Source organism: Carcharodon carcharias, chromosome 9, assembly GCF_017639515.1.
Source record: "Carcharodon carcharias isolate sCarCar2 chromosome 9, sCarCar2.pri, whole genome shotgun sequence".
Classification (NCBI taxonomy): Eukaryota; Metazoa; Chordata; class Chondrichthyes; order Lamniformes; family Lamnidae; genus Carcharodon; species Carcharodon carcharias.
In genome coordinates, this window is record NC_054475.1 from 151,989,787 (window position 1) to 152,002,325 (window position 12,539).

Below are 12,539 nucleotides of genomic sequence, written 5' to 3' on the forward strand. Positions count from 1 at the left end.
CCAATGAAGTACTTTCTAAAAAAATTATTCTTTCATGGCATGTGGACATCGTTGGCTAGGCAGCGGTCGTCCATCCTTAATTATCCTTGAGAAGGTGGTGGTGAGCCGCCTTCTCAAACTGCTGTAGTCCCTGTGGCTTAGCTACACCCACAGTGCTGTTATACTTCTGAACAGTCACTGTTGTATCATTAAGAAACTCAGCAGCCAATCTGGGCATAAATAGCAATGTTACAAAGTAAAGATAATCTATCTCAGTGATGTTGGTTGATGAACAGTGTTGTAGGTTGGCCAAGTTGTACTATTAATGGTAGAGTCGATCTGCAGACACGTTTTGGTTGGAAACATTAAGTTTATTTACAATATACTCAGCAGCAACTACGTGTATGCTTTCAAATCCAACTCCATCTCTGCACTGACTGCTGAGGTAGCCCGCGCTACTCTCCTAGTGGTTACTACAGATCATGTGATCTTGCCTAACAAGTATTATTCTTCAAGGTACATTACACACTAAATAAAACCACAATTACTTTATTCCTCCCCCTTTAACTTGGCTATATGTTTTATATTTACAAGTACACATTTTTCAAGACAATATAATATTTATAATGGGTAAGGAATTTACAAGTTCAGTTCTTTCAGGTGGTTTCGTGGTACATGTGGAATGTCGCAGCTCCACAACTTCAGATTCTTTGTCAGGAACCTCCTTTTCCAGAGTTGCCTGAATATCAGGTGCTTCAGTGGGCACTTGCAGTTCTGTATCCTCAACTCTTACAGGAACATCAGACATTTCAGTCCTGGGTTGAGTATCCTCAATAGGAAACACAGACCCAGTAATGATCACTGGTGGAACCATATCTTGATGCCTTGTCTTTCTCTTCCTTAAATGGTCCACATGTTTACGGATGATCCAGCCTTCTACCTCCACATGGTAAAATAAAAATCCGGTCACTGCACTTATTTCACCCAGTAACCACTTTGGTCCTTCCCCGAAATCTTTTACGTATACTGGCTCTCCCACAGTAAATCCCCTCTCGTGACTGTGCCAGTTGTGTCTAGTTTTCTGGCTTCCCTGACTCCTTTCCACCTTCCTCTATAAACTCAGCATCATTGGATTCAGTCTGATCCTGAGACGGCATTTTAACAATAACTCCACAGGTGTGACACCTGTTGCTGTGTGAGGGGTAGTCCTGTAATGAAAAAGAAAGCGTGCTAGCTTGGTTGCTAAGGAATCGCCAGTTAGCTTTTTCATGCCTGCTTTGAACATTTGAACTGCCCTTTCGGCCAGTCTGTTTGAGGAAGGGTGGTACAGTGCAGTTTTCCCACGAGTGATACTGTTGAAGTTGATAAACCTTTGGAACACAACACCAGTAATTGCTGGCCGTTATCAAAAAGACTATTTCTGGTAGTTTGTGAATGGCAAAACTCTGATGTAGTTTCTCAATTGTAGCACCTGACATTGTGACTTCACCTAGTATATGTCCAACTATTTTGAATGGGCATCGATAATGAGCATAAACATTGTTCCCAGGAAAGGTCCAATGTAGTTAATGTGTAACCGCACCCAGCGTCTACCTGGCCATTCCCATGGGTGTAATGGAGCTGTTGCTGGCCACTTTTGCAGTTGCTGACAGTGCTTTACTAAACTCTCTATTTCACCATCCATCCCAGGCCACCATAGATAGCTGAGTGCTATGGTCTTCATTCGGGAAATTCCTAGATGGGTACTGTGTAGTTCAATTAAAAGTGGCTCCCTTCCCGTTGGAGGAACTATCATTCGTGCTCCCCACAATAAGATGCCATCCTGGCTGGTTATTTTATGTCTTCTGTTGAAGTACAATTTCATTTAGTCAGATATGGGCTCCTGTGACCAACGATGTAGCGCTTGCTCTCATACCGGAAATAGGACTGGGTCCTGACTTGTCCAGTGTCTGACCTGTCGAGCACTTACTGGCGAGGGATCTAACAAATTTAACAGTGAAACAAGTTCCTGTGGAACTGGGACGTGTTCATCATTTTCTTGTAAAGACAAACGACTAAGGGCATCAGCGTTTGCAATTTGATTGCCAGGCCTTTGTACAAAAGTGTATTCGTATGTTGCCAGAATTAAAGCCCACCGTTGTATTCTTGCTGAGGCTATGGGTAGTATAGGCTTGTCCTCACTAAACAATCCTAGCAATGGCTTGTGGTCTGAAATGATTGTAAAATGGCGGTCGTGTACATACTGGTGAAATTTCTTGACACCAAAGATGATGGACAGGCCTTCTTTTTCTACCTGCGAGTGTCCCTTTTCCTCTGTGGTGAGCATTCTTGATACGTAACCTATTGGCTGTTCTGTGCAGCCATCCATCTGATGAGAAAGACCTGCTCCCACTTCGTAAGGAGATGTATCACTTAACAGCATCAATTCTTTCGTCTGGTTATAATGCACTAATAGATTGGACGAGTGCAACATTGTTTCATCTTTATGAAAGCTTCTTTCTGTGGCACCTCCCAAGACCAACGTTGATTCTTTTTGAGTAGAGAATGCAGCGGGGCCAGCACTGTAGACAAATTGGGTAAGAACCACCCATAATAGTTGATCATTCCTGGGAATGCTTTGAGCTCTTAGGTGCTCTTTGGCGCAGGTGCCTCTCTTATAGCTCTCACTTTCTCCTCAACCAGGTGGAAGTCCTGTTCATATTTCTGTATCTTCTTTCTACGTGCCGCCTTCTTTCGAGCACAGACTTTAATCTCGGTCTTCTCCTTGACTTCCCTATTGGCCAGACTTCTCTCAGATGCAAGCTCAACTTGGAGCTCAGTGGCTGATTCTCCCAAAATTTCATTACCTGTCTGCTTCTTGGGCAATTTTGCAAATTTTGCTTCCAAAGCCTCTTTGACTTCATTTAGTTGATTCTTCAGCTCTTTGCTAGACAGCTAGCTTCACTGAGCTGGCACTGCCTTGGAGTTTATCCAAATTCATGTCTCCTGGCTGTATCCAGGTATACATGACTCCCAGGGCTTCTTATGACCCCTCTCCAATTACCAGGGCTTCCCCTGATAGGTGTTTCTTCTGCTGTGCTCCCATTCTACTGTTTGAGATGGCCTTCATTTCTTCATGTTGCTGAATGGTTATGCATTCCTTTTGCATTTGATCTTGAAGGACAATCAACTGTTCTTTCAACTGTTTAATTTTACGTTGCCCTCTGTTTGGGGTCTCCTGTTGCCCTTGGTGGAGTTGCCCTCTCTCTGGGGTGTCTTGTTCCCCTTGGCAGAGTTGCCCCCTCTTTGGGTCTCTTGTTCTCTTTGGAAGAGTTGCCGTCTCTCTGGAGTCTCTTGTTGCCTTCTGCAACATTGCCCTCTCTTTGGGATCTCTTATTCCCTTTGGCAGAATTGCCCACTCTCTGGGATCAATTCTAATTTTCTGTTCATCACCATTTTTCTTTAAATGTATTGCTGCTTAAAAAGCAGTCACCATTTTTTTCCCTCGGGTTTCTCTGCAGCTGTCGACTTTGCTATGCTGTGTTTCTCGTGGTTTTTAGCAACTACATGTGTGCTTTCAACACTAATTCCATCTCTGCACTGACTGTGGAGGTAGCCTGCGCTACCTGGTTACTACAGATCATGTGATCCTTAACAAGTATTATTCATAGATCTACACTACACGCTAAATAAAACCATAATTACTACACATGTATATTGGTACAGACCTTTGGGAGTATTAATTTTGACAGATTCCCGGGAGGCATTATTCAAATCTGGTTGTTGATAATCATGCCTCATGTCAAGCTTTCTGTACATTGTCCCTCCTGCCACCTTGGCATACTGGTCTTTGATTTTTGGAATGTGGTGCCTGTCTAGCTTAGCTACTTTATTAAACGTCAGCTTGTAATCTCCACAAATTCGGATGCTTTGGTTGGGTTTAAGGACGGGGACTATGGGTGCTGCCCATTCTGAGAACTGAACAGGTTGTATAATGCTCTGTTTCTCTAGTCTGTTCAGTTCAATGTCGACTTTTTTGTGCAGGGCAAATAACACAGGTCTCACCTTCATGAAGTGAGGGATTGCTTCTGGATCCACATGAATCTTGGCCTGCAGGCCCTGGATTTTCCCCAGTTCATCCATAAAGATGGTGGCATACTTTCTAAGTACCACTTGCTCTCAACTGGAACATTTCAGACCATTCTAATTTAATCTCCTGCAACCAATTTCACCTCAGGAGGCTTAGCCCTTGCACTGCTATCGCCACCAAGGGTAGCTTTGCTGATTGGCTTCCATAATGGACAGTTACTCTGCTTATGCCTTTTACTTGATGTCTTCACCTGTATATGTTTTTAGCTTGGGGACTGTTTCTTCGAAACTTACTTAATGTTCACCATTATTCAAATATCTGAAGGTATGTTCTCCAACTACTGTAGTAGAAGCTCCCATGTCCACTTCCATTCTAACAGATTTGCCATTTACTTTCACTGTGACAAATATTGGTTCTGTCTTTCCAACTTTCAGATTAAACAAGGAGTCATTGTCAGAAATTGTTGTTTCAGGCTCTTCTACATTGTAGATTTCATTGGGCTTCTTCTTTTGTTTACAAGCCTGCTTGAATCTTTCCTTGCATTGTCCCATTTTATGCCCATCTCTGTGACAATAGTAGCATTTGATTATTTTTAAACGGCCAATCATTAAAAAACTGCTTGTTTTCACCTCTATTAAAATTATTCTTCGATTTCGCTGCTAAGCTATTTTTCTTTATTCTTCGGGGCTGTTTCCCTCTTCTCGGCAGAGTCTCGCTTTTTCACTCCACCTTCAACTGAGGTTTCCCACTTGATGAGGAGGATGATGCCACTTTGCGCACCCTGCTTTTGAATCTCTTACTATGCTTTCCATGACCAGCGCTATCTCCAATGCCTTCTTGAAATCCAGATTCATTTCGGACAATAATCTTTTCTGAATATCGTCCTCGTTCACACCACACATTAAACAATCTCTGAGCATGTGGTTCAGAGTTGTACTGATCCCACAATGTTCCGTTAGCTGCTTTAAATTTGCCACATAGCATGCAGTTGTCTCACTTGGGGCTTTATTTTGCGAGCTAAACCTGAACCTCTGCATCATGACTGAGGGCTTTGGTTGAAAGTGGCCCTTCACGAGGTCCACCAATTCATCGAAATTCTTCGAATCTGGGGCCCTGGGTGCCATCAAACTTTGTATCAGGCTATAGGTTTTGCTCCCACAAGTACTCAAGAGGATTAGTCACCTCTTCTCTTCCCCTGTAACCTCGTTCGCTTGAAGAAAGAACTTGAGGCATTCTATGTAATGTGACCAATTTTCTGTGGCTGGCTCAAAAGGATCAATTCTCCCAAATTGTGGCATTTTGAGAGGGGATAACTTCTTCAATTCTAATGGAACTTGCTACTTGCAATCATTGGGTGAGATACAATGTCGATATCTTTTTAACTTGATTACTTTTGTTCGATCCTATTTTATCCATATCATCAATTTGTTGTAGGGTGGCTGAGTTGTACTATTAGTGATAGAGTTGATCTGCAGACACTTCTTGGGTGGAAACATTAAATTTATTTATAATATACTCAGCAGAAACTACACGTGTGCTTTCAACTCCAATTCTAACTCTACACTGACTCCGGAGGTAGCCCGCGCTACTCTCCTATTGGTTACTACAGATCATGTGATCTTGCCTAACAAGTATTATTCTTCAAGGTACATTACATACTAAATAAAACCATAATTACTACAAAAAGATATTGACCAGGCATAGGATCTTTTATGTCCACCTGAAAGAGAAGCAATCATCTGAAAGACAGCACCTCCAACAGGGCAGAATTCCCTCAGTAAGCTAGATTTTGTGCACAAATCTCAGGAGTGCAACTTGAACCCCCAACCTTTTGACTCAGAGGCAAATGTGTTACCAACTGACCCACAGCTGACACAATGAGAGCACTGTATTTGCCACTGACACCTTCATCATTTTCTTCCTCTTGATGATGGCTCTTTTCTTTTCTTCCAGGGCTCCATTGATCAGTTTGCATTGGATGTGGTCAGAATGGCAGCGGCAAGTCCGCCATGGTATCACTTGGACATCAGTCGAGCCCAAGCCGAGGAGCTGCTAGCCAATGCCGGAATGGATGGCAGTTTCCTTGTGAGGGGCAGTGAGTCAGTGGCAGGAGCATATGCACTTTGTCTGCTGTAAGTATTTATGAATGAGTATATTCATGGAAGGAGTAAGGGTGTTACAGGAAAATTTCAAAACAAATATTCTGATACCTTTGCATCCAATTCAAAGTTTCGAGTTGCTGTTAACAGAAACAGAAAACATTCAGAATTGTGGTGAGAGTGAACCTTATCAATTCTGATAATTATTTTTTTGTTCTGTTACAGACAGGAGAGAGACAAGCAAACAATACTTCTTTCCCCTTACCAACTGTCTGTTAGCAGAAGGTGTTTTGAGTTATTTTTAAATTGTGCTGTGGCATGTTTTCCCAAACTCTCCATTTGTGTGATCCAGTTTACTAATAACTCACAGCAACCTCATGTAATGATTAAGCTAGAAGGTTAGGTTATTTCATATTCAAAATGGGGAGGAATGTTCTCAACTTCCCACTCCACTGCACACATACACTTAGTAAGGGGTTGGTGTTGCCGGAAGAGGGGGTGGTGGTGGGCGGTGAATAGAAAAAGCACAGTTTTATAACTCTGGACAATAGCAATGCAAGATCCACAGAAACGAATATTAGTTCACATGATTTCCAGAGTCCGAGAAGACAAAGCCCAGAGGGTGTTTCCTTTGCACTGGTGTTCAATCCCAGTGAGTTTCTGGTTGGAGGCGACAACATGAAAAATACTTGAAACGAATAGCACTGCTGCACATTGGACTTTCTGCGCTTAGACTGGCAGGCATTGATTGGAGACTTTTACTATTAAGCAGGCTTCGAGGAGTTGAGAGATGGTAACTGGCTACTTGCTCAGAAGCTGCTAGAATCTTTTCCAGTTGGTGTTAAAGCAACAGTCTGAGGATTTCTCGGTTCTCAAAGGCATATAGAGATTTAAAAATAGTCACTTGAGTCACGTGACCTTCTTTCTCCAAAGTTACTTCAAAAGGCATGTTTATCCAGTGTCTGGAACTGGCTTTGATTTCAGGACTGATAATGTCCCAGTCATTAGCTATTTGAAGAGTTACCATCCATATTGAGGGTCTAGTGTCGGAAAGCCATTGTCTAGGCAGCTCCTCTGACTTCGCTAGAAGGGTAAGCTTATCAGATGCAAATGATGTCCCTTTGTCCCCTCAATGGTCTCCTTTTAAAATGGACCTGGATAGTTGTAAGTGTGAGATGAGTCCATTAGCAGCACTGCAGGCATAACAAGTGTTGATCTGTTAGTTCCCTGGTTTCATGATGTAAGGGGTCTGTACAATGAGCCGTGAAGTTCCACAGGCTGAGAGAGGATTTTTTTTTGTTCTTGTAACTGCTGTTGGTAGTTTCCAGAACAAAGGTCATGTGACTCGTAGCAGCCATCATTTTTGGTTCAGCAGAAAATCCAGTTTTAGAAAATAGCAATAAGAATAAAGTTCTGAACATATAGTGTTGGATTTCTTTTCATGTAGTAGGGACCCAACAGTGGTCTTTAATTTGTCTTTAAATATGTGGATAATAAATTAAATAGTAAATGCAGGAGGAATCTTTGAATGAAAGGATTGTGAGATGGTAGGAATAGATTATCAGGCTGGGTAATAGATATTTATGGTTTTCAAGAATGAACTAAACATATTTTCCCAGTAAATGGGTTATCAGAAAAGCTTCAGGGGGATATTTTGGATAGATAGGTGTGAAGGCTCAAAAGGTTCATGCCTGAAACTGTTACTCAGTAACAATGTAAAAACTAGAGGTGAGAAAGCTGATTGGAGACTTGATAGAAGGCTTTCAAGACTGTGAAGGTCTGTGAAGATGAGTCATGCCAGACTGACTCTATTTTTCAGCAAGATAACAAAAGAGAGCAAAATTAAAATCATCATAAAAGGAATTTAAATGAAGAATAATAGATGTCTTTACACAGAGGGTGGTTAGAATCTTGATTCACTGAGCTTTTAAAAAATTTGTTTATGGAATGTGAGCACCTCTAGGAAGACCATAATGTGTGCCCATCATTAATTGTCCTTTATAAAGTTATACTGAGCTGTCTTCATGAACCACTGCAGTCCATGTGATGTAGGCACAGTACTGAAAAAAAAACTATTGATTTCAGTCTCAAATATTCTCTTAGACTGAGCACCCACAGTTCTCTGGAGTGGAGAATTCCAAAAAAGAATTCTTTAACTAGGAGAGATGTAGTCTCTACAAGCCCTCTCTTCCATCGGAGAACCTGTGAGCTATCACTTCCACTTTCCAGGACCTACTGGTACATTTCCCATGGTGGTCTTGGGAAGCAGAGAAATTCACTGGGAATCTCGGCTTGGCAAGCTGCCTTCCCCAACTACCATTTTCACATGTGGAAAAGGATAAACCAGCAGCAGTTCTGGGAGGGAAAGAGAAATATTGGTTGGGCGTTGAGGCAGCAGTGGGCCTCAACACAACAATTTCCTTCAATCTTCATTGCTATTCTGCCTAATTTTGGGCTTGGATGGAAAAGGAGAATTGCAGCCATTGTCTACAAACTGTGCACTGTCTGGCACATGTGGATGACTAGTTGTTGACTCCCGTGACATTTAGTTAATTGGAATATTTGGTTGCCTTGAAGATCCAGCAAACTTTCTGTCAATATTTATGTTTAAATATCTGAATACATCAGCAGAATTTCAATTGCACCAGATCTGAACTAAATCAGCTGTGTCCATTAAACCAATAAATTCTAATTATTGTGAAGTGCAGTCTGTAATTTAAACAAAAAATTATATATATCTTTGATGCAAGATTTCTGTTGAGTTTCATTTGATGTTTGTTTGTGTGCATTTCATTAATGCTGTCGCTGTGAATTTGAAGTGCTATTCTTTAACTCGTAAACTGCCAAAAGCAAGGCAAAGTTTTCACAGGCAAGCCATTTTGCAATGCTGAAAGAACACTATTATTGTAATAAAGGTGCTCAAAATGTTTTTTTCTGTATTCTCCCTGAAATGCAAAAAAACAGTCAAAACATAATTTTCACCATCAAAGTGAGAATACTTTGCTTCTGTTCACCCTGTCTGCCCTCCCCTGGTCTTGCTCCTTATCACCTACTGCTCCTCCTCTATATTTGGTAGCATCTCCTTCAGCCAGCTTGCCCCTAACCTTCTAAAACATTGGCCTGAATACCTCCAATTTGTCAATTCCCTTTTAACTTGCAATGTTTTGTCTTCATGATTTTGAATCCCATGCCTCTAGAATTTTTAAAGATTAATTCATGAGATATGGGTATTGCTGTCAAAGCATTTATTTCCATCCCTAATTGCACTTGCAAAAGTGATGGTGAGCCACATTCTTGACAATTGAATGGCTTGCTCTGCCATCTCAGGGGACAGTTAAGAGTCCTGGAGTCGCATATAGGCCAGACCAAGTAAGGGCAGCACATGGACTGCAGTGGTTCAGGAAGGCAACTCAGCACCACCTTCTCAAGGGCAATTAGGGATGGGCAATAAATGCTGGCCTAGCCGGTGATGCCCACATCCCATGAAAGAATTAGAAAAAACTCCTTCCTTAAAAGGCAGTAGTGAAGCAGATAGGATTTTACAAAAATCAGGTCATAGTCACTGTTACTGATACTAAGGCCAGAATTTTCCTGTCAGCGATTTGTGGGCGGGTCCTTCTCGCCGACAGGAAAATGACGCGGGATGAGGTTTGGAGGAACCCCCGACGTCATCCCGCCCCATTTAAATATTCAGGAAGGCGGGCGGACAGCGAAATCAGCTGTCCACCCACCGACCTGTCAATGGCCAATTGAGGCCATTGACAGGATAATTAAGGTAATTAAAGGCCCTGCCCGTCCAACCTTAAGGCTGGCCGGCAGGCCAGGAGCCCCAGCGGGCTTCTGATAATACTTGAAACCTCATCCGCTGGTGGGATGAGGTTTCATGTCTGTTTAAAAAGTCTTTAATAAAGTTTATGTGATATTTATTAACATGCCCCATCTCGCGTGACATTGTCACATGAGGGGACATGTTAATAATTTTTTTATTTTTCTATTTTTTAAGTTTACAAACCTGTCACTAATCTCCCTGAGACAGCACTTAGTCTCAGGGAGCAGAGCGCGCTTTGACAATTGGGGAATCCCTCCCCCCTCCACCGCACAGGAAGTGCATAGTACTTCCTGTCGGGCAGCCCGCCCACTCAAAATGGCGGTGGGCCCCATTTCGGCGGCGGAGTTCGGCTGCCCACCCACCGCCGAGCCGGTGGAGCCCGCTCGCCCATCGAGGGAAAAATTCTGCCCTAGCTTTTTAATCCAGATTTACTTAACTAATTGAATTTAAATTCCTCAGCTGCTGTGGTGGTATTTAAAGTCATGTCTCCAGTCATTGGTCCAGGTTTCTAGATTCCTAGTCTCAGAGCATAACTACTTTGCTACCATGAATGTTTGAGATACAAACTTAAGATACTTTTGCTTTTGCAATGACTTTAACCACTTGCACTGATGTCTATACGAGTCTGCATCTGCCCAGGCTGCTTTGTCTAGGTTCTCCTGTGGTCCTTCAAAATCCTCATCATAATTTATCATTTAATCCCACTGACCATTAGCAGAAATTTTGATATTCTCCTTCAATTCCTAAATCCAGAATCTTTGTGTATCAAAGATATATGCATCTTTCCAGAAATAAATGGATCCCAAGCCAGATGCATGAAACTAGATGCAAACCCTTTACTTAATAGTTGATTTATTTACAGAATTCAGCGTTACATTTGTCTGTTTCCTACCTACTAGCCCAGTGTCTCAGCAGTCTCCCTTTATACTCTTTGGTTGAAACTAATTAACCAGAGGAAATACTAGTTAACAAATTAAATTAAAGTGATAGCCCTTAAAGGGGCTGTAGTAAAAGGACAAAACCTTAGAGGAAATTTATGAAGCTAAATCAAAATGACATAGTGTGGGCTGATGATGCACTCCAGCCCCCCCGCTGTACTCACCAGTCATGGAAGGCCTCAAGTGTACCAGTGGACACCACATGCTTCCTCTCCAGGGACACCAGGCGTGAGTGTAGCTGCAGAAGTCTCCCTTTACAGGTGCCCTAAGTACTTCATTAAACAATGCCCTTCAGCTGTGTATCTTAACAATATAACTAACATGGCTGCATTTGCTGCCAACTTAGTGCATGCACAATTGCCAGCAATGAAGGTCAGAATAAAAATCAAAAAGGAGCAAAACCGACTTTCCAAAATAAAAAAAAATACACGCAGCTTAACAGAAATGAGTCTCCAAAAAAACACGACGTAGAAAGTTAAATGTGAGCCGTAAACCTGGTGCATGTACCACTTTTGCCTCGATCTCCTACTCAGTTCAACGCAACAGGCTTGTCTCAACAGTTATATACACAGCCCATGCTATTCAGGGTTTTTTTTTAAAAACACTTTGCTTATGTAATTGGGAAGGAAAAACAATCTGATTGTTTTACTATTCTCCACTGCTCTATCACAGAAGTTCTTTGTTAAAGATGGGTTTTGCTATCACTGTGCCTGTGGCTAATGACCTCATTGATTTTCTGTACATGTTTGGACAAATGTGCATGCACAGATGGGTAATGGTGGCCAACTTGCCTGGCCATCTTGCATTGGCAGGAGACATGGGGAATTAACATACCACTAACAGCCAGCACAGCTCCATGTGGAATACTACTCACTACATCTTTCCAGTCTGACAAAATATCTTAAACCCCAGCTCTTGTCTTTCTGCCCCTCCCTTCAACAATCTTTCTATTCATGTGGTTGCACTCCCTCTAGTTTAACATGCCATCATCTACAGGTCTCTGTTGTGGTACTTTATCAGATTATTTTTCAAGGCCCATTTAAACCACACCCATTGCATTTCTGGTAATCTATCCCCTTTGTTACTTCTTCAGGGGATTTTCTAAGGTTGATCCAGAATGACTTGCCTTTTAGAAACCCATATTAGCTAGTCCCAATTAACTTGCATTTCTGATTTTTTTCCACTCCTAGACTATATCCCTCAGTTGTAGTCTGAGCTGAGATCAGCTATGTGCAATGCAAAAATTGAAACTCAACCATGCAGGCTAGGACTGAGCTTGGTTCAAGGAGCTGTTGAGAACTTCAGCTGAAATCCTTTAATTATTTTGTTTGTTCCTCTGAAACAGTACCAGCAATGGCTAGATTGTTAGACGCATTTTTGTTTTGCAAACCCATTCAATAAATCAAAGTTTTCTAGTTTCTCAAATTCGCTGTGACCAAGGCAAGAGTTTGTTTCTGGATTCAAAAACTGTAACTGCTGCTGGAAAATTGTGAGTTTGAGTGAGTCCGCTGAAGTATTTTCTTTAGGAAATTGTAAACTGAAACTCCAGCTGTCTAACCAGAGTAGTAGTCATGTCTGCTCTATAGTGGAGATGGTATTGTGACCTAGTTTTAAACACTCTATGG

The 12,539-nt window shown here is 41.9% G+C and overlaps 1 protein-coding gene across 2 annotated transcripts in view; it reads left to right on the forward strand.

The window, feature by feature from the left end:
• LOC121282311 (phosphatidylinositol 3,4,5-trisphosphate 5-phosphatase 2-like) overlaps positions 1 to 12,539 on the forward strand; it is a 137,565-nt gene that overhangs the window by 12,246 nt on the left and 112,780 nt on the right. For both annotated transcript variants that reach the window (XM_041195977.1, XM_041195978.1), the window contains exon 2: positions 6,002 to 6,180. In XM_041195977.1, the coding sequence (XP_041051911.1) occupies positions 6,038 to 6,180 (143 nt within the window). In that variant the 5' untranslated portion in view covers positions 6,002 to 6,037. The remainder of the gene's footprint in view (positions 1 to 6,001; positions 6,181 to 12,539) is intronic.